The sequence below is a fragment of the Culex pipiens genome, chromosome 3 (assembly GCF_016801865.2).
Source record: "Culex pipiens pallens isolate TS chromosome 3, TS_CPP_V2, whole genome shotgun sequence".
NCBI lineage: Eukaryota > Metazoa > Arthropoda > Insecta > Diptera > Culicidae > Culex > Culex pipiens.
In genome coordinates, this window is record NC_068939.1 from 77,197,104 (window position 1) to 77,221,494 (window position 24,391).

Consider the following 24,391-nt stretch of genomic DNA (forward strand, 5'->3'; position numbering starts at 1 on the left):
TCTTCAAACTATGCTAAAGGCATAACAAAATGAATTGCATCGTAAAATTTAACAGAAAAAAAGTTATGTCAACGAATAACCTGGCGTAGAAATGTCACAATGGGACAAAAAGACTTGGTGTTGATTTTGAAGAGCTTCCATACAAAGTATATCTTTTTATGTGTTTTTTTCTGAAAATATACATCAAAATGAACCCAAAAATGCATTAAAGTAAAGATCTTAAAAAAATGACATGGCACAATTATGCGTAGAACGGCAGTATATTGCTAAAAAATTACAGAGTTGTTCAACTTGTCAATCACAAGAACCGGTTACAATTTGTACCAAGACTTATAAAAATAAGCAAAAATGTCTTTCGAGAACTCAAAGAAATAAAACTCAAAATAAATATTAATAAATGAAATCACTGTCACATATATTTATTTTTACATGTAATGGATAGCGCTACTGAACTAACAAACTTAACCGATACTAACGAGAGCTGTTTTTTAAAAGCAAAATAGCACTTTAACAACTCAATGTTCTACATTTAATATCATTTTTGTATTATTTACAATCTTTGCATTTCGACTTACCCTCGGATCTACTCTATTCGAGACCAACAAATCCATCCTCATTCCTCAAATCCCTTACTGAATGGCGCAAAAATACGGCAAACGTCATTCCTTCCGCTCGCAAATCACCCACTGCTGCTGGTCCGGTTCCTGTTCCGTCGCGCCCACCGCCAGCGCCGCCCCATTGGCCTCGACCTCAACGCCCTTGTCCCCACCGTCTATCGCGTCGACCACGTCCACCCCTTCCTCGTTTTTGATGTACTTTCCGCCGGCGAATCCCATCAACCCGCCGCCGATGGCCGCCAACCCGCCGGCCTTCAGTCCAACAACCAGCCCAATCGGACCGCCTATGCAGGACCCCAGCAGGGCGCCACACATCGGATAGATGGCCTTCTTGTAGCGCAGGGCTCGCTGCAGTGCCGTTACACCCTCCTCCACCTGGATCTGGGTCACCTCGACGTTTTCCTCCACCGCCGTAACCATTTCCGCCTGACCGTGGGCCATTTTGTGGACCGCCTGGAACAGGTCCTGAATTTCGACAATGTCCCGCTGCAGGACTTCCATCTCTTTGAGGCACTCGGCCCGGTGCCGCAGTTCGTCCGCTTGCCGGTCGTAGCTGCTCGTGATTTGGGGGATTTGCGCGGCCAGCTGGTACTGGTTGTCGCCGTTGCGTCGGCCACGCCGGAGGTCGTCTTCGTCGTCGTAGTTGTCGTCTTCTTGGAAGCTGTAGGAGGATTGGGACCGGGCGGCGATCTTTTGCTGCATTTCTGGGGAGGAGAAAGGTATTTTTGTTTAGCAAAACATGATTTAACATTATGCTTCGAGGCTAATGAGGAAGTAAGAAAATATCAAGAAATCTGATAAGTCAAAACAGAAATGGCTGCTCTACACAGGGAAATCAGTTGATTGCATGTTCAGGTGGTAGTGGTGCGAGAAGCTACTGTGGACTCCGTCGAATCCTTGCCTGCAAACGAAAAATATTTCACAGGACATGGATCGGGAAAGGTGTTAAAGCGCCTATTCAACACCATACGGAAGTATATTCCAGTCTTCAAGAATCTTGGCAAAGAAAACGCGTTTGTCTTGACATTGTGGAAGTTACGATTAAACGAGCCGTTCGCTTCGGATACCGAAGCTAGTGAAAATGCCACAAAGATCAGTGCCAAATAGCTATAAACCCGTCTATGGTGATCGCTAAACGGTTAAAATAGACTGTTTTGACGTCTTAATTGAAAACCGAAATTCGAATGACATGACCTCAAACGCAAATGTATATTGCAATTATAAAAGACATGAAACAATTAATGTTTTTGTTGGCATCAAGAAAATTTGTTTTTAAGTCAGATATGGGGGAGGGAATTCCGGATAAGGAAATTGTCCGATAGTCAACGACGAACAATTTGAGGAGGGTGATTTTGTTCTCGTAGACCGAGGCTTTTTGATTGAGGTTACTGTTTCTTATCCGGTACTTAAGACAAATAGTAATTATTGTCTGCTGTCTTTTGCGAAAGAATCCGACAACATATCCTCATGGACCGACAGCCAACGATTTCCACTTAGATACTTGATGTTCCCGTCCGTGTTAGGGAAGTGGTCTGTAGCGCAACAAGTTTTTTTTTACTGAGAACAAACGCTGACTACTGCGACACTCAAGTATTTTTTGTAGTGGTTCTTAGGTTTTCTGTTGCGCTGCTGTTTACAGCAGGGGTGCTCAAAGTTTTTGGAGGCCGGGCCAAATTTGAAGCTCAGATAAGCTTGCGGGCCAAATTTACAAAAAAAGGTTATTTAAAAAATTACGTTATTTTAATTTAAAAGATTAAATTACTGTTATTAAAATAAAATCAATTCTAAACAATAGAAACCACAAAATAACGGTTTTCTATCGGTATTGTTGATTTTATTGTTTCAGGTATTTGAAAAAAAAGTTTTTAGCTAAATGTACTTCTGTTTTCAAAAAAAAAATAGTTAGGTTTTGTTTTTATGTTTCGAAAATGGTGACATTACTTAACGAACAATTCATCTAAAGGCGTAATTTTATCTATAAGTTAAGTGTGGCTAATGAAAAACCGTCAAGAGCCACAATTTCAACATTTCAATGAAAAAAAGTGTTAAAAAATGTTTTAAGCTTCCGTTTAGTTAAACTGCAATCATTTAAAAAAAAAATCCGACAAAAAAACCATTGAAGCGAAATTACATTTATTTATATCATCAAAAATTCACTAAAATTCAAATTATTTTTGATAAATCCAAACATGCTCAAATGATTCTAAATGCATATTTAATTAATTTCAGCTGATTGCACTTAAATTTCATTTTTTTTTTGAAGTTTTAAAGTTTTTTGAAAATATATTTTTGCTCCTTGTTTTTCGAGCCAATTTTTTAATAATGGTGGAGGGGTGGGTTGATCGACGAAAGCTTTGTAAAATATTTGCAACAAACTTGATCCTCCGATTTCCACATTTTGTCTGCCTGAATCAGTTGGTAGTCAATCAGATTCGTTATCTAACTGTAATGAGTTTGAATCCCGAAGGAAGTGCAATGTTTGCTTGAGGGTCAGTTCATAAAAGGGTCATTGTGACTTGCAAATTAATAAAGAAAACTTATACTTTTGCAACTATTACAGAATTCTACCTATGCCAAACTTGAACATTTTTAAATATTTACAAAAATGTTTGATGAAAGTTTTGACGATATTTACCAGTTTCACTCACATTGAAACGTGTGAAATTGTTTTGATTATAAAATTTTTTGAACAAATTATTTGTATCCTAAAGTGGGAATCAAAATATTGATAAATCATAAGTTTTTTTTTATTAACAAAAAATAAAAAAGATTAGCATATAAAAGTTTAAATCAACCTTAATTTTGAAAAAGTATAAAATCACTTTACAAGTGGTTAACAGGCCATTTTACATGATCATTCAAAATGGGTCCGCGGGCCACAAAATATCACCTCGCGGGTAATTTTGGGTGGTTTATTTTATTTTATTTGGTCTAAAATATAATACACGTTGATTTGAAATTAATTAGGAATTTTTAAGTTTAATGATTTTCTAAAGTATTCTATAGCAGCCTTCCTCACATTTTATAGTTTTTTTGGTTAAATAAAAATTTCCAACCTACAAATTCTCTCTAAATATAACTTTATATATTCATAACTGGATAGGGTTGGCAGATCATTGATCTTTTGGACTCGTTGGATAGGTCCTTTGATTACGCATCCAACGATAGGTCGCATGATTGATCCGGCCATCGTTTACATCGAAATATATTAGATCCGGCCTCGAAAAAGTGTATAAATAACACTTAAGTGCTCATAACTTTTGATAGGGTTGTCAGATCTTCAATGTGTGATGCTCATTTGAAAGGTCTTTTAATTGGGTACTCAAGCCCTATGTAAATTTTTATGTACAACGGTAAAAAACACGATTAAAAACCATTTCTGATCACTTTTTTTCATTTTAATGCGAAATTTTTTTTTTGACAAGACAACATTTTTTCGATGGATCAACTACAGTCATCCCTCATATTCGGAACAGTTTACAGATCGGCCAATGTTAAAAAAATCATAGCAAATCGATAATTGAACTTAATGATTCGCTTTTACCTTTCATTTGAAAGCTTTTCTTGCGATCTTTCAAATGCTGTATCGGACAACTGCAAATTTTAACTTTTATATCAAGTTTTTTGAGAAACACTTTTACCCTTGAAATCCACAAATTCGGAACACTTTTTTCTTACCGATGTAAACAAACTTTGGTTCTCTCCATGAAAACATATTTTTTCCAAAATAATGACTTCACGCACTGAAACCAACGAAACTCAAGCATAGTTATGTTTTATGAATGGTCTGATAACATTTTTTGTGAAAATATTAGTTGAATCCAGGTGTTCCACAATTGTGGGAGGCACAATATCATCCCACAATTATGGAACAGGCAATTTGGAGGCAGTGTTTTGCTGCTCTGAATGAAATAGTCTTGAGATGCAGTTTTTTGTTTTAAAAGTACTACTTTTACTAGTGAAATAGCAAGAGAATGTCCAAATAAAGGTCCTAAAAATAGTAGGGTCGACAGAAAAGATGCATTTGGCATGCTATTGACAAATTATCACAAAAGTGTTCCGAATTTGTGGGTGTTCCGAATATGTGGGATGACTGTATGGTCCCCTTGGAACGAGCTGTCAAGTAGGAGCTTTTCTGTCAAGAAGGACCGCGAGGTTAATTTTTCAAAATTGATTTAAAAATCCATTTTAAACTCTATGTGGTCGTACAAAGGGTCATTGTACTCAGAAAAATAAGCTTTATCGCTGTAAACAATAATATCAGTAATCTAAGCTTCATTTTAGGACCCAATTATCGAATTAACGACGTGTCACATGATGAACTCGGACATCATTTTCATCGAAATATCTGAGATCTGGCCTCTATGCAACCAAAATGCATACGATGTTCCCACGTATGCACTATGGGGTATTTCCATATAAGCGAGCGGCCAAAAATATTTTTTTGCTTTTTTGTGACTTTTTTGTGTTGTTTGTACTTAGTATAATGAAAACAAATGAATTTTGATATTTTTCCAAAAAAAAAGTTTAATTTTCGATTTTTTCATATATTTGAGGCCACATGCATTAAAGTGGTGAATTTTAATATTCTTGCTCTGTCTATTTGATGCACGGAATGGCGGTTTATGCTATGTTAAAGTTTCTGATTTACGTTCAATCTCCCTCCTCTTTTTCTTGAGTTTAAATCTACCTCCCTTTGAAGACCCCCCCCCCCCCCATCCCCCTCCAATTAAAATTTGATTTTTGCGGTGTTTTAGAATTTTAGACGGTTTATTTTATGGAACATTGTATGGATTCTCGTCCACGTTTTTGGTTGATCCACTTGCAAAATTCACGTTTTCCACGATAAATTCTTCTAAATCAAAATCACTATGTAACCGATTGTCGTTAGATTACTTAAAATATGAACTTCTTCTATGGGCTTTTGTATACCTCGTTTTGAAGCTACAGAACAGCATGCGTAGTTTTTCCTCTGTGGGTTTTTCCTGAGTTGATCATGTGATGGTTCTGCAATGTTGTAATTCTTACAAATATACTCGAAAGCAGTTCTCACGTTTTCAGAATAGTGCTTCGTTATATCGTACAGGGACACTACGGTATTATTATCCATACTTTCAAAAGAACACAACAACGAACTGATATGAATATTCGACGAATCGTTTCTGTAAAATACTTAGAATAGGAATTTCTAATTTTATTAAACGTACCTAAGTACCAACAAAGTCATGAATATCAAATCAATTTCAAAACATACATAGCAGGTACGTCATTTCTGCCTCCGCAGGTAAATAATGTGATTTTAACCAAGCGTATACGCGAAGTCATTAATTTTCTTGCATGAATCAAAATGTTCAAAATGGCATAACTCAAAAAGTGCACATAAGTGCACTTTGAAATTTGGAGACAAGTTAGGACATGGTTCAAATGTTAAGCTGCAAAATTTTCAGATCGCACAAATGCACACAAAAAAAGTACTCCATTAACAAAGTTGAAAAAAACTAAATTTTGAATAAAAATCCATCTTTTTTGATTTTTATTATTTTTTTTAGCCTGTAAAAGTGTGTTTTGTAAAATGTTATTGAAAAGTTGAATCAATTACCTTTCTGAATATATATAATGATGCAGGAAAAAATACATAAACAGCTACACAGTACAACTATGAAAAATAATCATTTTTTTGTTAAAAAACATGTTTTTTCTTACCATTTTCGCCTTTGAAGGTCTGCAATTAAGTTAATTTTGAACCTACAACTTTCATACTCCGGATTTTTCTTAGTTAGAATGTTTATTTTCGAAAAAAAATACCAAAAAAATAATTAGAGTATTTCGGTTTTTCGATTTATGGCCGCCTGAAACCCCATAGTGGTATGCTGCCACCCTCTCTTTGATGCACTCTTTTCCGCCTGGCTTGTTCTTCATAAACACCAAGAATCCACAATTTCCACAAAATGGTGTGCACCTCTCATCAATACCTACTAGGTTTGAGGGAGAGTATGCTCTAGCGCAGTTGCAGACGAACGCGTCGTAGAATTCTCGAATAGCTGTTGCTCGATCTCCAAACTCGCTCATCCGTCTCGCTCTGTCGGTCTTGTCGTCGAATCTCAAATTTCGCAGAATTGTCTCCAACCGATTCCTGGGAAGCAATACCCCAAAAATCTTCTGCTGATGTAGCGGATCGGTTGTGTACAGCCTTGCAATTGCAAATTTTCGACCAAAACTCTTTCTATTAATTTTCCTCACTCTGCACTGCATAGGCGTTAGTGTACAACACGAGCTTGCGGGCCATCTCCTCAGTGAACAAAAGTTTGAAACATTCGGAAGCTGTTTGGGCATTGGCACTGTAACTTGTTTAGAGAAGGTTCACGAGGTGTTATTCCTTCAAAACTTGGGGAAAGGCATGACTGGCTCCAAAGCAAACCTGAAGCAGAGGACAAAATTGTCAGTAGAGCTCGACAAATGTTGCCTCGTTATAACGTCTTCCAGGCTGAGCATAAATCAGTCTAGTTGCCTTTTTTAAATATGCTTACCACTTTTGGCGAAAAGGTCGGGAACATCTTCGGAGTCCACTCTTCCCGGTACCTTTCTAGGCACTTAACGCTGCAAATCCTCTGACACTGGTTCATCTTCTGGTTCCTCATCTGGCACTTCTTAGAGATCTTCTTCATATTCACCAAACTCGTCGTCTCGATCGAACTGCTCTTCAACTTCTCGGATTGCGTCCATTGACACTACTGAGTTAATTTCATCGTCATCGCAATCACTGTCAAACTCATAATCACAGGGTGATTACAACTTTCCCAAAATCAAATCCGCGAAAACCGCGCCATACATTTTTTCGCGAAATTCGCAATTCGCAATTTTCAGTGTAAGAACGGGCCTTGACCGATCTTATGCACCAGGTTCCCGACGAACACGCACTGCCCTTACACCTACATCTTACCCTTGCTCTGAGTCAGTACGAGCAACACGCTAGAACACGCTTTGAGTGTTCGTGCCAGGCATGCACACCTTCTTTTCCGGTTACGCATTTTAACTCGGCCGGGGGTGGTACATTACGTAGGGTTTGATGTAAGTATAAGCGCCTAACCATTTATAGTGTGCCTATCAACTTTCAACAAAGCAAAAACTGTTTTATTTTAGTTTGAATTCAAAAACTAATTGTTATTTACTGTGTACTGTTTTCTCCTGAAATCTTCCCTAATGTTGAATCGTGTTAATCTGTTGCTATTTCTTCTGTCGCGGTGTTTTGTTACAATGTTTTGGACCTAAGCATGTTATTCAAAAGTTTACCAAAAGTACAATAATTTATGTGTGATCATTCAATATATTAAGTAAGGACTCGAACCATACTTGTTTGAAGAAAAGGGCGTAGATTTAAACAATAGACAATAAAGGAAAGCTAACTACATAAAGTTCGATACTGAAAGAATAATTTTAGTTTGAAGGAAAGAAGAGTAGGAGCCGATGAAAATTACATTTTAATAAATAAATAAGAAAATGGGTAAAGGAAAGATCAATGTTAAACAGAAGTTAAAATCGTTCGCATATTAAGGGAAACTGTTTTTGTTAGGGAAAACACGTTTAAGTATTTATTGGGAAATGAGAGCAGAAGAGTAGAAAGATGAGTGAAGAAAAATTAAAGTACAGTACTTGTTCGATAACTGAGCTTGTTTGACTGGACTACTTGGGCTGTAGCCCACTTAAAAAGCAGACAAATGTAAAATAACCAAACAAACCGGAATGATGAGGGGCCAGTGGATGCAAAAGCAAGTTCAGCAAATTAGAAATCATATTTAAGTTTTAATTAAATGTTAAGTCAAAATTAAAGGTGTGCTCTGAAAGAAATTTAAGCAACCATCATTTAACATTTGTAGAGAAAATGTTATGCATCGGTCCCCTCGTCATTTTCCGTTCAGCCCAGTTTGCGAGCAACATTCGGTAACTGTGCTACATTCTCAGCCAAGTTACCGAACAAGTACTGTTGTTGGAAATGTGCAGAAGAAAAACCCCGTGCTGCGATGTTCTAGGTACATCCACAACAGTTCGTTCAACATGCTGTGAATCAAAACAATACCTTCTACAATCACAAATGACTTCCCTTTCCCCCATTGCCGCTTTGTTATTGTTGTCCATGCTCTGCAAAGAAAGGGATGTTAATAAAATATAAAAACTATAAAATAACGACACAAATACTTTCCCGAACCTGAGTGCCATCAGGTTGTTGTTGTTGCTGTTGTTTCCAATGTGATAAATATCACACCGGAGACGTCTTGATTCGGTTGTCCTGGTGCGACCGTCCTCCAGTCGTAGGCCCAGGCATGACATGAAAATGAAGACAAAAAAAGATGCATTGATACATGATCTTCTTACTCACGAATAACCCAATCCCACCCAAAACAACACAGCTAATCTAGGTATGCACCCAAACCAACTGCGTTGTTCCGTGCCCTCCTCATTCGGCTATTTCAATATGATTGTCCTGGAGAATCCTCCCTAAGGATCGTTAAATTCCGGAGTAACTTCCCAAAAGGGCGCAACTCCTGTTGCAAACAAACAGCTCACTTTGAAATTTTTTCGCGAAATTTCATAAAAATTCAGGTTTTTTTTTTAAATACCATTATAACTGTAAAATTCAAAACCATCAAACAAGTTAGAAAAAGTATTTCTTAATTGTTCATTTTGTAAGAACTATTTTAAAAATCTTTATAAATTATGCTTCACTAACAGAAATTGAAATGTGTGAAATAGAACACATAGAAAACTGCAAAAAAAAACAAAGTTCTTCACAAAGCATAAGAAAAAAAATTACAATTGATTGATAAAAATGCTTAAAATTATTTAAAAAAAATCTATTCGACTATACTAAACTGCAGTGCAAATAAACTCCATACCAAATATCAAGAAATAAACATTCGAAATATAAAATGAATATTTGGGTGAAACCAACTTTTTTTTTGTTCTAATATATTTTATTTTAAATTTATATTCCATCTTTCATTTAACGTGGTAAGTTGCCAAAAATGATTAATTCTGGAGGTTAATTCTACAGCAAAATGTGAAACGTATTGTTGATACATTCCAAATTCTTTGTTTTTACAAATTAGCTTAACCAGCTCCCAATGGAAAAATTGATATCGCGAGCCATTTTTTCGCAAATGAATACAAATGTAAAAGCTTAAAAATCCGAACCTTTTGAAAATAAAAATAAATCGCCTGACTTAAATAAATTAATATTGTTTAACAGCGAGGACATTGCTAATCATTCGAATAAAAATATTTTTCAACTGGTTATGTTTGTCTCAACATTCATATTAAAAAAAAAAACATTTAATGGGTTGGTCAGTTTACGTCAAATTTGTTTCTTTTCACTTGATTTTGGAAAATGAACTAATTTATTTCTTTGGGCATTTTGCTTTAACTTTAAATATAATTAATTTAAAATGGAGTTTCAGAATATAAAATGTTAAAATTTAGCTGAAATTTTATCTGATAAAAGATTTTTTGAATATCGCCTATTGCTGTTTAAACAAAATTTTAGGCATATATCGAAACTTTTAACCGAACCGAAAAAACCCGAAATGTCACAAAGATTTTAATTTCAAATATAAATCATAATCCTTTTATTAAATTCAAATATGCTTTGAAAGACTATTTTATCAAATTATAATAATTTTGATTTATAAAATATTTTTTCAAAAATAAATTTTAATAATAAATTACGGTTATCCATCTTATGGCTGGAATCAGAGTGAAGTTATTTTTTTTGAATAATAAATTCACATTATGTCCAAAATGAAAAAAAAAATCCTAGATCGCTTCAGAAGGTTTGATTAAAATAAGTCCGGAGTTTTTTTTTGAAAAGGTCCAATAAACCTAATTTTCAGTTTTGCTTTTTGGGTGTTTTTTAATACCCCTGACTCAAGGCGGTTTCAAAAACACCCAAAAAGCAAAAACTGTAAATTTGGTTTATTGGACCTTTTCAAAAAAAAAAAAAAATCCAGAATTTTATTTTATAGATGTACAGTAGTTGTTCGGTAACTGGGCGTTGTTTAACTGGGCTGCTTTTTAACTAGGCGCTCGATAACTGGGCCATAGCCCAGTTAAAAAGCAGACAAACGTCAAAAAACCAAAACAAACCGAAATGACCGAGGGGTTATAGGATGCCAAAAGCCTGTTCAATAAATAAAAATACTGTTTTCATCAGTGATCCCCGTGCACCGCGTTCAACCGCGTTCTCTGTTTTCTGTACTCGATCAAACACCAGCACCACGTGTGCACGCGTACAAGCAAACCTAAACTCTGCCGTGTACAGGCTGTACCCGTACACGAACCTCAAGTTTAAACCGAAACTTGCACCTCGGGTACAAACCCCGTGCAGGCCGACGACGCAGAAAAGAGACAAAAATAGTTCTCTCACGCTCCCTCTGCTGTAAAGTGGTGTTTCATTCTCCGCTGCAGTCACACTACAGTGTTTGCCACAGAGAGAGTGAGAAACAGTCATTTTTTCGTCTCTTTATATGCTCTTCGCTCGCACGGCGTTGTACCCGAGGTGTGCACCCCATGTTTACACCGCGTGTAAACTTGAGTGCACCGTGCGGGGAGAACTCGAACATGTTAGCCTGGTGTGTTTGAGGTTCATCTGCACTGAAAACTTGTACGGTGTGTACGGCGTGCATGAGTTTCGGGAAGACTGGTTTTCATACTTTTATGTAATTTCAACTCACAATTAAGAAATAAGTAAGCATTGTGAATAAATTTGAGAAACATTTATTTTTATATTTCATCAGGAAAATATTATGCATCGGTGATCCCCTCGTTATTTTTCGTTCAGCCCAGTTAGCGAGCAGCATTCGGTGACTGGGCTACGTTCTCAGCCCAGTTACCGAACAAGTACTGTATACAGCATTTCCCCACGAAAACAGCATGGAAGAAAACAAAAGTGCTCGGATCGGGCTCAAAATTGTTCTGGGGGTTCCCTGGCCGAAATACTTAGACCCGTATTTTTTTGGTTTGGCCATTAGGGTGACCTACGCCGTGTTAGGGTGGTCTGAAAAAAGGCCATTTTCATCCAATTTCGCAAAACACACTTTTTATGAAAAATCATAACTCCTCGCCATTTCATCCGATTTCAATTGTCTTATACGCAAAAGAAAGGTGATAAGTTGGTCTTTCAAAGAAAAATAGCAAGAAGTTTCAAAAATCTAGCTCAACATTTGAAAAAGTCGTATGAAAACTTAAAATGGGGTTTTGACCGTGTCTGGACCAAAGAGCCTATGTAATTTCAAAATATTAAATCAAGCTTAGCTATTGAAAACGTCTAAAAATATGTAATTTTCTTTTTAAATATTTTAAACCAAGTTGTAAAATTGAAAAATGAACATTTAAAAATCTCGAAAGAAATTATAAATCGTAAAACAATACTCATAAGGGCCTTATGGCATAAGGGTTGTTTTTGTACCCAAACCGTTAAAAAAAGTTTCAATCGATTTTTAGAATTCAAAATATTTTTTCAAGATAATTTTTAATTCAAGACACATAAAAAATAGTTCTTTAAAGCTATCGTGACAAAAAAAACCGCAAAAAAAATAAATAAATAAAATGTAGCGCTATATTTTGACCACAACAGCAACACAAATCTCACCATGCAGCATTGACAGCACATCACATTGATAAGCCTGAATGTATACTACTCGCAATACCTCACAATAAAGAGAATTTTAAAATAACCTGCATTTATGCAAGACTTCGTGGTTGATATATTTTTATTTCTTTTCTAATCATTATACCTAAAATTTATAAAAATTATAGGACAAAATAAAATAATTAGTAAGTTGAAAATTATTATCCGGGATTTCAAAAACTCCAGAGTTTTTTTTAAGGTACTAAATTAAAAAAAAAAGGTTTTTGGCTGCAATAATAATATACTTGCCAAAGTGAACACAAAAAAAAATTAGTATTGGTAATGTGGGCTACAGATATTGGAATTATAATCACGCAGTTCTTCCGATAAGCTAAGCTCCACAGCGCAAATGCTAAGTTGGAAACAAAGCAAAAACAAGAGTGTTGTTGGCTTTTCCACCCCGTCCACCCACTTTTGTTTGTTTACTCTTCTCCCTTTTACAACGCTCTCCATTCCGTTTCAAAACAATCTCCTCCCACCTCCCAATACTCAACACCTCTTGATTAGCTCAGTCCCCAAGGTCGCTACGCCTCAAACTGCGACTTACATTAAACTTTCCTCAACTCACCCAAATACTCGCCCATCCCGGCCAGGGCCGTCTTCTTCGCTCCGTCCGTGCCCTCGTCGAACCGATCCAGCTCCTCGTTCCGCACCCGGCTGCGCACCTTGTCGATCTCCAGTATCAGGAACTTCATCTGCTTAATCACCCGAGTGGCGTTGATCTGCTCGCGCTTAATCCGGTCCCAGTCCTTGAGCTGGAACGCCTTCTCGATGTTGCACTTGTGGTTCTTCAGCAGGTTCAAGTACTGCGGGATGGTTTGGTTGAACTTTTGGATGGAAATTTCCGCCAGTTTGAGGGAAATCTTCTCCTCGCTGCTGGACTCCATGGCGCTGGGTGGAAGTTTGTTGTTGATTTTGGACCTTTTCTTTGTTGTGCGAGGCAGGCAGTATCGATCGATTTTTGATTCTTTTGTTTTTGCTCCAAACAGCTGACCAGTGCTCTTTAAAGTTTTTGCGAAATGGCCATCCAGGCTTATCACCACCAGAAATCAATTCACTATGCAGAATTATGATACTTTTTGCGTTGCACTACAACTACTGCCTACGCTTAAACTTTAAAACGCACTATTTTGTTCTGAATTTTAACTTTTTTTCACAATCGAACGAAGTTTCCTTCTTTCCCTCTCCTTTTGACGTTGACTTCCAAATAACAACAACAAAAACAGCTGCAGCTCTCAAGAGCTAACTTCACTCACAAATGTCAACGATGGCGCTAGGGGTGCACATCAGATGGTAAACAAAAATTTGATAATTTATTATCAAAAACACAAAAAAAACGAATTTAAGAATTTAAGAATTTAAGAATTTAAGAATTTAGGAATTTAGGAATTTAAGAATTTAAGAATTTAAGAATTTAGGAATTTAAGAATTTAAGAATTTAAGAATTTAAGAATTTAAGAATTTAAGAATTTAAGAATGTAAGAATTTAAGAATTTAAGAATTTAAGAATTTAAGAATTTAAGAATTTAAGAATTTAAGAATTTAAGAATTTAAGAATTTAAGAATGTAAGAATTTAAGAATTTAAGAATTTAAGAATTTAAGAATTTAAGAATTTAAGAATTTAAGAATTTAAGAATTTAAGAATTTAAGAATTTAAGAATTTAAGAATTTAAGAATTTAAGAATTTAAGAATTTAAGAATTTAAGAATTTAAGAATTTAAGCACATGGTTGGAACTCCATACATCCTGTTAGCCCAAAAAGTGTGACGATTGTTGAGTTCTGTCGCTGGTATAGTGTAAATTTGTCCAAGCTAGTCACAGCCTACTCAGCATAAACAACTCTCGAATTTGAATCTCTTATACCACTCGCAGATTGACAGACAGACCTTGTTTCCGTTTTATCTACCAATTCTGCGTAATTCAAGTAATGTTTTCAAACATGATCGATTTGTGGAGATTATGTAGATTTAGTGACGCGATTTCTTTGCCAACACTGCATTTTTTAAGCTCTTCTTCAACAGTTAAAGCTTGCTCACCCTCGTGATTTCATGATGGGTTGATAAAATCGTGGTTTTAAAAATTAAAGGAGCATATTTTGAATTTGCGAATGGGGGATGGAAGGAAGATGACCTCCCATATTTTTGTTCGATGTCACAGAATTCAAGCCATTTTACCAGCACTGGCTAAATACCTGTTCCCAAACGTATAGAATGATGAGCCATGATTATTGAACATGCAATTTTTCCGGCATTTTGGAGCATGAAAAGTAAATAAATTGCAAAAACAAACGGCTGACACGAGAAGCGCGCGAGAATAAAAATGAAAATTTTAATCATGGCATGCTGCGATTTTGTATACTTGAAGCATCTTCTCAGTATACCAGTTTTGATCGGATGAGGGGTCAATGCATATTTCATGTAGCCGGTATCTGTTTACGATTAAATGAAATTCTACAAATCAACCAAAATTTTGTAAAAAAATATTATTTAAAAAATTTAACGAAATATGGGATGTTGTCGTTTGAGTAACTTTTAAAAATGTTAAATATAAGGAAACTTACTAGAAAATTAAAATTTGGTTTTGAGTAAGTAAGCAGTAAAAGAAAAACACATAGGCCAGCGTGACAAAGTGTGACATAGGAGGGAGGGGGGTTATTTTTGGCCGATTTTAGCGTGACATACTTAATGGATGACGCCCAAGGAGGTCACCTTTGGCCCTTTAAAAGTTTACGAGTTTTATTACAAGGGTTCAGTCAAAAAATATGAAGTTAAATTGCACGCCGAAGTGCCGTTGAGTCAACATGCTGTTATCCAAAACTAAAAATACATAATTTGCTACTTTTAATAATTTTATAAAATTCAAAATATTCTTACTACACGCACTATAGACGACCCATCGGTGTGCAAAACTGCCATAAAAACTGGTAGAAAAGTTGCAGCTCTCCACCGCGAGAGGCAGCACCTGTCCTGTCCTCGTTTTTGAACCTAAAGTTCCACATATGTGATTTAAGAATTTAAGAATTAAAGAATTTAAGAATTTAAGAATTTAAGAATTTAAGAATTTAAGAATTTAAGAATTTAAGAATGTAAGAATTTAAGAATGTAAGAATTTAAGAATTTAAGAATTTAAGAATTGGGTTCTAAAGCCATATGTCAATTTTTAAGTACAACGGTAAAAAACACGATTAAAAACCATTTCTGATCACTTTTTTTCATTTTAACGCAAAATTTTTTTTTTGACAAGACAACATTTTCTCGATGGATCAACTATGGTCCCCTTGGAACGAGCTGTCAAGTAGGAGCTTTTCTGTCAAGAAGGACCACGAGGTTAATTTTTCAAAATTGATTTAAAAATCCATTTTAAACTCTTTGTGGTCGTACAAAGGGTCATTGTACTCAGAAAAATAAGCTTTATCGCTGTAAACAATAATATCAGAAATCTAAGCTTCATTTTAGGACCCAATTTAAGATTAAATTTAAATTTAAAAATTTAAAAAGTCCCACCGTGTCACCCGTTCAAACAGCCCGTTTTTTTTCTCTGTGAACGCCACGTTAGCCCTCCTCCCCCAAACGCACCCACCGACGCGTCGACGTTCCGCAATCTGCGAACGATCCCCACCCTGGTTCACCGAGTCGGCCATCATTCGCTTCGCCGCGGCTCCTGGCGCAGCAGGTAAACACAACAAACCAAAACAGTCCCTCTTTTTTTGCTGCTCCCGTTCCTGACCCGCGGGGACCAACCCAACTGGACTATTTTGGCTGGGAGGAGAAAAAGAAGAAGAGTAGTGAATTTTTCTCCGGATTTTGGATCAATAATCCGGATCGCTGAGGAAAAAGCAAAGGTTTTTGGAGGATTTCTTACGTCGGATTATCCAAGTGTTTGTTTACCCGGAATCGCGGAACCATGGAGGTGGACAGCGGCTACGACGTAAACGAGACGGCGGTGGCCACCCTCGGCGCCGGTTACGCCAAGGCCAGCTCGAACAATCTGCCCAGCGTCAGCTCCGAGATGGTCTGGAATTATGTGCTGAAGCTGATGAAGGCCGCCTCGGAGAATCCGGACGTGGTGAAGATACTGTAAGTACCCCCCGGAACCGGCCAGTGATGACCAGTTTGGTGGCTTTTTTTCCCATTCGGGAGATTGAAGTTGTGCCGGCGCGAGAGTTCCAACGGACTTTTGCCTGCTGAAGTCAACCCCGCGAACATTTCTCTGAAAGACGTCAATCCATCCAAGTTGACAGAGCTGTCTGTCCGCGGAGCAGGGACGGACAGGTCCCTCGCGGTGACAGCCACAAGTCAGAGTGGCTGGATTTGAGCCTACTTGGATTTGACGAGATGAAGCTGCCACACCTCGCTCCACTGCAGTCGTGTCAAAGTTGATTAGGATTTTTGTTGTTTTGAAAGCTTTGAGTTGTAGGAAGCTTGATTGATTATTGCTTTGTTTGGCGAATTGATACTGAATTATGAGTGCTGATGATCAAGAATGCGAAAGTGATGGTAAAGATTCTCATTTAATCTCATTTGCGTCACTAAGTATCACGGACAATCGAGAAAGAACCGTGATCCGGAACGAAGCGCAAGAATTTAGACGCAAAAAGGACTTCGATTGGAAACTCGGAACATGGAACTGCACACAAAACTGACGCTGAAGTCGAATCGGCTTGATACCGGCTTTATAGTGTTTCTTCCAGCACAGTCTCCTCTACAAGTACATCTGGAGATCACCAAACGACACGGAGACTCAAATCAAACATGTTCTCATCGATGATCGGCACTTCTCGGACATAATTGACGTCAGAACCTAGTAACGTGGTGGCAAAGTCAACAAGATTCGGTATAAAGTGGAACGTGAGGTCGCAAAGACAGTAAACCCATCTCTTCCGGAATAAGAAGCGCCATCTGGAAGAGTTGGAGTGCCAGGACATGGAACAGCTGTACCGCTCCAATGAAACGCTTAGTTATACAAGAAACTCAGTCAAACCCGGAACGGCTTCATGTCGCGAGCCGAAATGTGCCGGGTTAAGGACGGAGGAATCTTGACGGACGAGCGTGAGGTGATCGAAAGGTGGAAGCAGCATTTCGATGAGCAGCTGAGCGGCCCAGAGGCGGAGAACCACGATGAGGGAAGTTAAGGATGCCATCAAGAAGCTGAAGATCAATAAGGCAGCTGGTAAAGATGGTATCGAAGCCGAACTCATAAGATTGGGCCCGGACAAGTTGGCGACCCGTCTGCTCAAGCTGGTTGTCAAGATCTGAGACACAGAACGGCTACCGGAGGAGTGGAAAGAGAGAGAGAGTTATATGCCCTCTCTACAAAAAAAGGGACAAGTTGGGATGTGGGAACTACCGTGCCATCACTATTCTCAACGCGGCCTACAAAGTGCTGTCTCAGATCATCATCTGTCGTCTATCGGAGCGAGCATAGGATTTTGTTGGGACGTACCAAGCCGAATTCGTGGAGGTGAGATCGACGACGGATCAAATCTATTTGCTACGCCAAATCCTCCAAAAATGTCGTGAGTACCAGATCCCGACGCACCACCTGTTCTGCCGACTGAAACTGGTCAAAGCATTTACTACCCCATTTTTTGTTCGGAGACCTTCTCTACGTTAGCCCCAGCGCTGGAGTCATGAAGCGAGTCGCTTTGAACAGCTGCGTACGATTTGTTTACGGTCTAAATCGGTACTCACTGTCCTCTGGATAGACTGTTCGCACACCGTTCCTGCCTCTTCATCTGGAAGCTGATCACAACGCGCTCTCCACCACTCCTGTACCAGAAACTAGTACCCTTCCGAGGCCTGATTCTTCCACGAAACAACACGTTGGCCTAGTGTGCACCATATTTGAAACCGTTCGTTCTCTACGGGCACGAAACGTGCTCGAGGAGGACCTGCAATCGCTTGAGGTTTTCGAACGGCGAGTGCTTAGGATGATCTTTGGCGGCGTACGTGAGAACAATGTATGGCGGGGAAGAATGAACCACGAGCTGGCGCAACTCTACGGCAAGCCAAGTATTCGGATGGTCGCCAAGGCTGGTCGGACACGTCGACTAAACCAGACCAGTTCCGATTCGGAATTGGAGAGAAGCAGCAGCCCAGGACTGAGTCCAGGGCAGCGCATCTGGAGACAGCTCTGAGTCAGTTCAATGGTCATTCGTTCCGATTTCTAGGATGTCATAGTAAAAGATACGTTTTAAAAGAATTTAGTGTTCTGTTCAGAGAGTAGACAGTTTTCCTTTAGTATTTTGAAAATCTTTTTTTTTTCGTAAAACTTACAATAATCGCATTTCTTTTCCAGCCAAACGGTTGCGGCCAGCAAACCGGAACACGGCGACGACTCGGTCTGCTACGTGCAGCTCAAACGCGAAGAGCGGCTGTGCGTGGTCAAGGGCCAGATCGTGGCCGGCACCGGCGCCGACGCCAAGCTGTACCAGCTGTCGGTGGTGGTGGACGAAGAGCAGGAGCGCATCCTGTCGGCGGAGTGCAGCGAGTGCTTCGAGAATGGGGACTGCCGCCACGTGGTCACCTTCGTCAGCTGGATTCACCGCAAGAGTGAAGCCGACGAGAGCAGTGAGGTGGTGTGCTTTTTCCGAGGTCCGTTGACGGCGGACCTGGAGCACGTTCCGCCGAAGCCACCGCTGAACAAGACGAAGGCGAAGAACTTTATTCGCGAGATTGTGCGAATCCTGCAGACTGAGGACATTGACTGTCCGCTTAGGTGGAACTTTTCGGCGGCGAACAAAAAGTTTGGCAATCTTTCGGTGCACGAAATGATTATGACCGCGGTGAAGAACAAGTTCGACACGGCACAGTTCTTCGAGCACGCCCACTCGACCATTTCCGCTTCGACGGGGCTGCTCGCGGACAAGACCAAGTTTACGCCCAAGTTCAATCCGTGGTATTTGGAGCTGCGGTACGCGCGAATCACCAGCGCCAAAGTGTCCGACTGTATCAACCTTAACGTAACCCAAGCCGTACTGTACGAAACCATCCTCGGCTGCCACAAGGAGATCGACCCGAACGTGCAGCGCAAGAAGCTAGCCGTCCGGCAACGGCTGGAAAAGTACACCAAAACCAAGTACGAAAACTGCAAAATCACCCTCAACCCCAACTACCCGATCATCTTCGACGTCCCAGACGGAATCTGCCAGTCGCACGTGATCGAAATCAAGTGCCCCAAGTCGCCGGACCACATGCAAAAGTACGTCACCGAGAACGGTTCCATCTGCGAGAAGTACTACATGGAAATCCAGATCCACATGTACATGCACGGCAAAACCGCGGGCGTCGTGTGCGTCGCCGATCCGGACTTTGAAACCAACAACGAAATCTACATGCACTCGTTCAACCTGAACCGGAACTTTGCCGTCAACAAGCTGAACAAGGCGATGGACTTTTGGAAGAACATCGTCTACCCCGAGCTCATCAACAGCTGGTCCGAGTGAGAAAAAAATTGTGTTCGATAATAGTCGTGAGAGTTGCAGTCTAAATAGTGTGTGGAGGTCGTCGCCGAAAAAAAATTGTCCGCGTTTCTTTCTCTCATTTTCATAGACACAAAATCATACATTTATTCTTCCTTTTGAAAATGATTACATGATTTTCCCCTTTCTCTGTTCACTGTGCTTCTAGTTTCGTAAGGACAATAAATATAGTAACGGATTCTTTCTTTTTTTTCTTTGACTTAAGAAAAAATAAACACTTTAAAATAACATTCACACGCACGCAAAACACTATGCTTTGATTATGATGACGGCCCTGCCTTTGATACTAAGTTATTAAGTTAAAAAAAACGGTTATTTTCGGTTGGCAGTTGATAGCAGCAGCATCGAACGCAGATGGCGGTGGCATTCTGGAAGCTCCTCACACGGTGGGACCTCGGTTTCTAACCTTGAAGAGTGCGGTTCGGTTGGGACTTCTGAAAAGATGAGAAATAACATATCGAAATTTAAATGGTCATATTTTGGTATAGCGACCCCAAATCAGTTAAATTTGTTACATGATGTGTAAAAATTAATTGTTATTTTATCATCGCCTTTTTGGACGCTTTCTGGTATGTCACGCTCCTCTTTGTCACCTTGATCCATTCTAGTGATCAAAATCGGGTTTAGCGACCCTAATTTAGTTGAAACCGTCTCGTCGAAATCTTTCATACTGTTACATTTTGGATTTCTCTGTATAACCGCCATATTGGCCACCATCTTGAATATCTCGCTTCCCAAACGTGGCCTGTCACACGATTTGTCTTTAGACATACCGTAGCTTCAAAAACATCAAAAAATATTTGAACTGCCTAAGACGAATAATGCAAGTTTAAGGAACTTTACTAAAATAAAACCAAGAACTGCTTAGTTTCGAGCAAAATTAAGGGGGTCCAATATAGGACATCGAAAATCGTAGCATTTCCAAAAGAGGGCCCTTATCAATTAACACCTAAACTCCCAAGCTCGAGAAAAAGGGGAAATTTGTATGGAAATTCCCCTTTTTTCTCGAGCTTGGGAGTTTAGGTGTTATACTTACAAAAATGAAGAAAACTGTGTACAGTCCAGACTCGATTATCAGAAGCCTCGATTATCCGAAGTTTCGATTATCCGAAGTTCGATTATCCGAACACTGAAATAAAAAAAAAATACCAAATTCCTAAATCCTAGGAATTTTGCCTTCTTTCCTTATTAAGTAATCCAAAAAACACGATTACTAAATAAGGAAAAGAGGTAAAATTTCGGAATTTGGAACTTTTTTTTTATTTCAGTGAAGGTTTGTATGGGACTTCGAATAATCGAACCGCTGCCAAAAAAAATCGTATTTTTTATTTTCTTACTTTCAACATCAAATTCGAATTCTGCGTCCCATTTTTAGTCAAATTTGAATTCAATTTTTCATCACCGCCATTTTGGCCGCCATCCTGGATTAAAAAACTCTGAATCACTTTAGAGTAGTTTAGGGGTCATACCTGAGCTCGACATTCAAAAATAAGACAACGAAAAAAATATTTTGTTGGTGATTCGATTATCCGAAGTGAAATTTTGCCAAGGCCTTCGGAAAATCGAGTCTGGACTGTATTTGAGCAATATTTTTTTCCAAAACATATAATAAATGTTTGTTTTATTCAACTTGATTGCATATTCTTCAATCATGAGTTTATTTACTGTTTTTATGTTAAAAGAACCAAAGTTGCTGAAACCGTAAGAATTTACAATTTTCTTAACTATAGTTTATTGTACTTAACTGAAACATCAAAATTGATGTTTGAAATGATATTCTATACCGTAACCCGGGGTGACATTGATAGGATTTCAATTTATTTTTGGAATATGTTCCTTCTGTTAAGATTTTTCTCAAGATTATTATTTTTAAAACATGTACTGGGGTAGGAAACACAAAGTCCATACACTATTTAAAAAAAAAGTTTTCTCAATAGTGTTTAAAAAATTAGTTGCGTTGAAAATTCTTGACTGAGCCTCGTTTTATAGATGTACGACTCGTGCTGAACACGTTTTCTTTGATAAAAAAATGGGCTTAAAAATCTGTTAGGTTTTTATGTTGTTTGAAGCCATATTTGTTAACAAAACATATTTGTTTATAATGAAAAGTGAGCAAAATCAATCTTTCATTCATTAGGGGAGAGTGGGGAGACTTGATCCCCGGGGACACTTGATCCCTAGCCTGTATCTCAGCTTGTGGGTAAAAATAGCTTTGTTCTTAAAAGTTGTGCGAAATTGACTCAAACTCATTGTAGAACACAAAGAAAAAATGAAAAAAATGTTTGGATTGAGTTACACACATTTTTCTAAAAAGTGCTGCAAAAAACCTCCAAGAGATCTTTTTTCTCAGTTTTGGTATGTATATAAAACACTTAAAATTCATTGAAAAAAATATTTTTTATGCATGAATTGTTTGATAAACTTATCAACTACAAAACCCTTCCGCATTTGAGTAATTCTCTACGAAATCGATCTTTTTTATTCAATTTTAATTTTTGTATTTTTTAATCCGACCGAAATTTTTTTGGTGCCTTTGGTATGCCCAAAGAAGGCATTTTGCATCATTAGTTTGTCCATATAATTTTCCATACAAATTTGGCAGCTGTCCATACAAAAATGATGCATGAAAATTCAAAAATCTGTATCTCTTGAAGGAATTTTTTGATCGATGTGGTGTCTTCGGCAAAGTTGTAGGTATGGATACGGACTACACTGAAAAAAATGATACACGGTTAAAAATAATTTGGTGATGTTTTATTTAACTTTTTATCACTAAAACTTGATTTGCAAAAAAACACTATTTTTAATTTTTTTGTATTTTTTGATATTTTTTAGAGGACATAAAATGCCAACTTTTCAGAAATTTCCAGGTTGTGCAAAAAATCATTGTCCGAGTTATAATTTTTTTAATCAATACTATTTTTTTCAAAAAATCGAAATAAAAAAAAAAGTGCACATGTTTGCACACTTTTGGAAAAATATTTTTGAAAAGGTGAGAAAATTCTCTATATTTTGCTTCTTCGGACTTTGTTGATACGACCTTTAGGTGCTGAGATATTGCAATGCAAAGGTTTAAAAACAGAAAAATTGATGTTTTCTAAGTCTCACCCAAACAACCCACCATTTTTTAATGTCGATATCTCAGCAACTAATGGTCCGATTTTCAAAGTTAATATATGAAACATTTGTGAAATTTTCCAATCTTTTCGAAAACAATATTTTCAACAAAAAAAATTGACCTTTGCATTTTCAAACATGCTCAATTTGGGTCTAAATAGGAATATTTTAAGTTTTTAAATATTTTACAAACTAAACGAAACGAAACGAAAATCAATAGTTTGGATGAATAAGAAACATTTTGCATAAGATGCAGGTTTAATTTTTTTTTAACGCTTCGCATGATTCGAAGAGTTCATCTGATTAAATACCCTTATAGCCAAACATAGTTGAATGTTTAAGCTTTCATTTCATGCAATACATTCATAGGTTTGTGAGAAATTGACACAGTTATGTGCGATACAAAAAAGGGAATCAAGTCTTCCCACTCTCCCCTATATCTATCATTATACCTACACCAGGCATCAAAAAATCAAATATCGGTTAAATTTGGTATAAAAATAGCAGGTTTCCTAAAGTGGACCCGGGTCTACAATCGGATTATGGACCCGGGTCCACTATTGGAAAAGGGGGGCAAAACAGGCAGGCAAACACCCGAGCATGGGTAAATAACAAGGGAAATGCGTAATAATACCTTTCTCTGGTATCAATACCAAATTTTGGTATTCCTGGACCCTTAAAAATTTGTCTTAAGGATTATGCAAGAGCAAAATGTGGTATCATACCAATTTAAGGTATTGTTTTGATATTGCAAAATTGCCGAATTTGTCAATGGTCGAACACCACATTTTGGTATTATTTTGGTATTACAGTATTTTATCAAATTCCTCTGAAACTATGGTAAAATTTTGACCAATTTTGACAAAATAATTAATTTTGCGCTAAAATGATGTCTCAAAGCGAATGCTTTCATTGAAAACCGTAAATTTCAAACTTGATTTTAAACATTTTTGATATACCTCCTACAGAAATGACTTAAAATTGTGGAAAATTTTCTAAGTCAGGATGGCACATTTTGGTATTATTTTGGTACCGTCATCAGGGGTGACATTGGGTCTGGGGGGTGAGATTGGGTCATACAAATTTAAGCATTTTTGTATGACCCAATTTCACCCCCCAGACCCAATGTCACCCCTGATGACGGTATTAAAGTGTTTTATCAAATTCCTCTGAAACTATGGGAAAATTTTGACCAATTTTGACAAAATAATTAATTTTGCGCTAAAACGAGGTCTCAAAGCGAATGCTTTCATTGAAAACCGGAAATTTCAAACTTGATTTTAAACATTTTTGATATACCCCCTACAGAAATGACTTGAAATTGTGGAAAATGTTCTAAGTCAGGATGGCACATTTTGGTATTATTTTGGTATTAAGGTGTTATATCAATTTCCTCTGAAACTATGGGAAAATTTTGACCAATTTTGACAAAATAATTAATTTTGCTCTAAAATGATGTCTCAAAGCGAATGCTTTCATTGAAAACCGGAAATTTC

General features: G+C 37.7%; 3 protein-coding genes across 3 annotated transcripts in view; 1 reads left to right on the plus strand and 2 right to left on the minus strand.

Moving 5' to 3' along the window:
- Positions 1-384: 384 nt before the first annotated feature.
- Positions 385-13,499, minus strand: LOC120428571 (syntaxin-17). The gene is made up of 2 exons (XM_039593604.2): positions 12,866-13,499; positions 385-1,321 (listed from the first exon to the last, which is right to left on the minus strand). Exons 1-2 carry the CDS (start codon positions 13,182-13,184, stop codon positions 660-662), a joined length of 981 nt encoding a protein of 326 aa, XP_039449538.1. The 5' UTR covers positions 13,185-13,499; the 3' UTR covers positions 385-659.
- A 2,477-nt stretch (positions 13,500-15,976) lies between these two features.
- LOC120428563 (uncharacterized) lies at positions 15,977-20,012 on the plus strand. The gene is made up of 2 exons (XM_039593591.2): positions 15,977-16,374; positions 18,596-20,012. Exons 1-2 carry the CDS (start codon positions 16,202-16,204, stop codon positions 19,740-19,742), a joined length of 1,320 nt encoding a protein of 439 aa, XP_039449525.1. The 5' UTR covers positions 15,977-16,201; the 3' UTR covers positions 19,743-20,012.
- Positions 19,776-24,391, minus strand: part of LOC120428564 (uncharacterized) — a 53,849-nt gene continuing 49,233 nt past the window's right edge. Inside the window, exon 8 of the mRNA XM_039593592.2 lies at positions 19,776-20,212. The gene's annotated coding sequence lies outside the window, so the exon portion shown is untranslated. The remainder of the gene's footprint in view (positions 20,213-24,391) is intronic.

Excerpts from the sequence above, each read along its gene's own strand:
- LOC120428571 (XM_039593604.2), bottom strand. The coding sequence starts at position 13,184 with ATGGAGTCCAGCAGCGAGGAGAAGATTTCCCTCAAACTGGCGGAAATT. Across the intron at positions 1,322-12,865 it reads CGGGATGGGCGAGTATTTGG|AAATGCAGCAAAAGATCGCC; the intron begins GTGAGTTGAGGA and ends TCTCCTCCCCAG.
- LOC120428563 (XM_039593591.2), top strand. The coding sequence starts at position 16,202 with ATGGAGGTGGACAGCGGCTACGACGTAAACGAGACGGCGGTGGCCACC. Across the intron at positions 16,375-18,595 it reads CCGGACGTGGTGAAGATACT|CCAAACGGTTGCGGCCAGCA; the intron begins GTAAGTACCCCC and ends TTTCTTTTCCAG.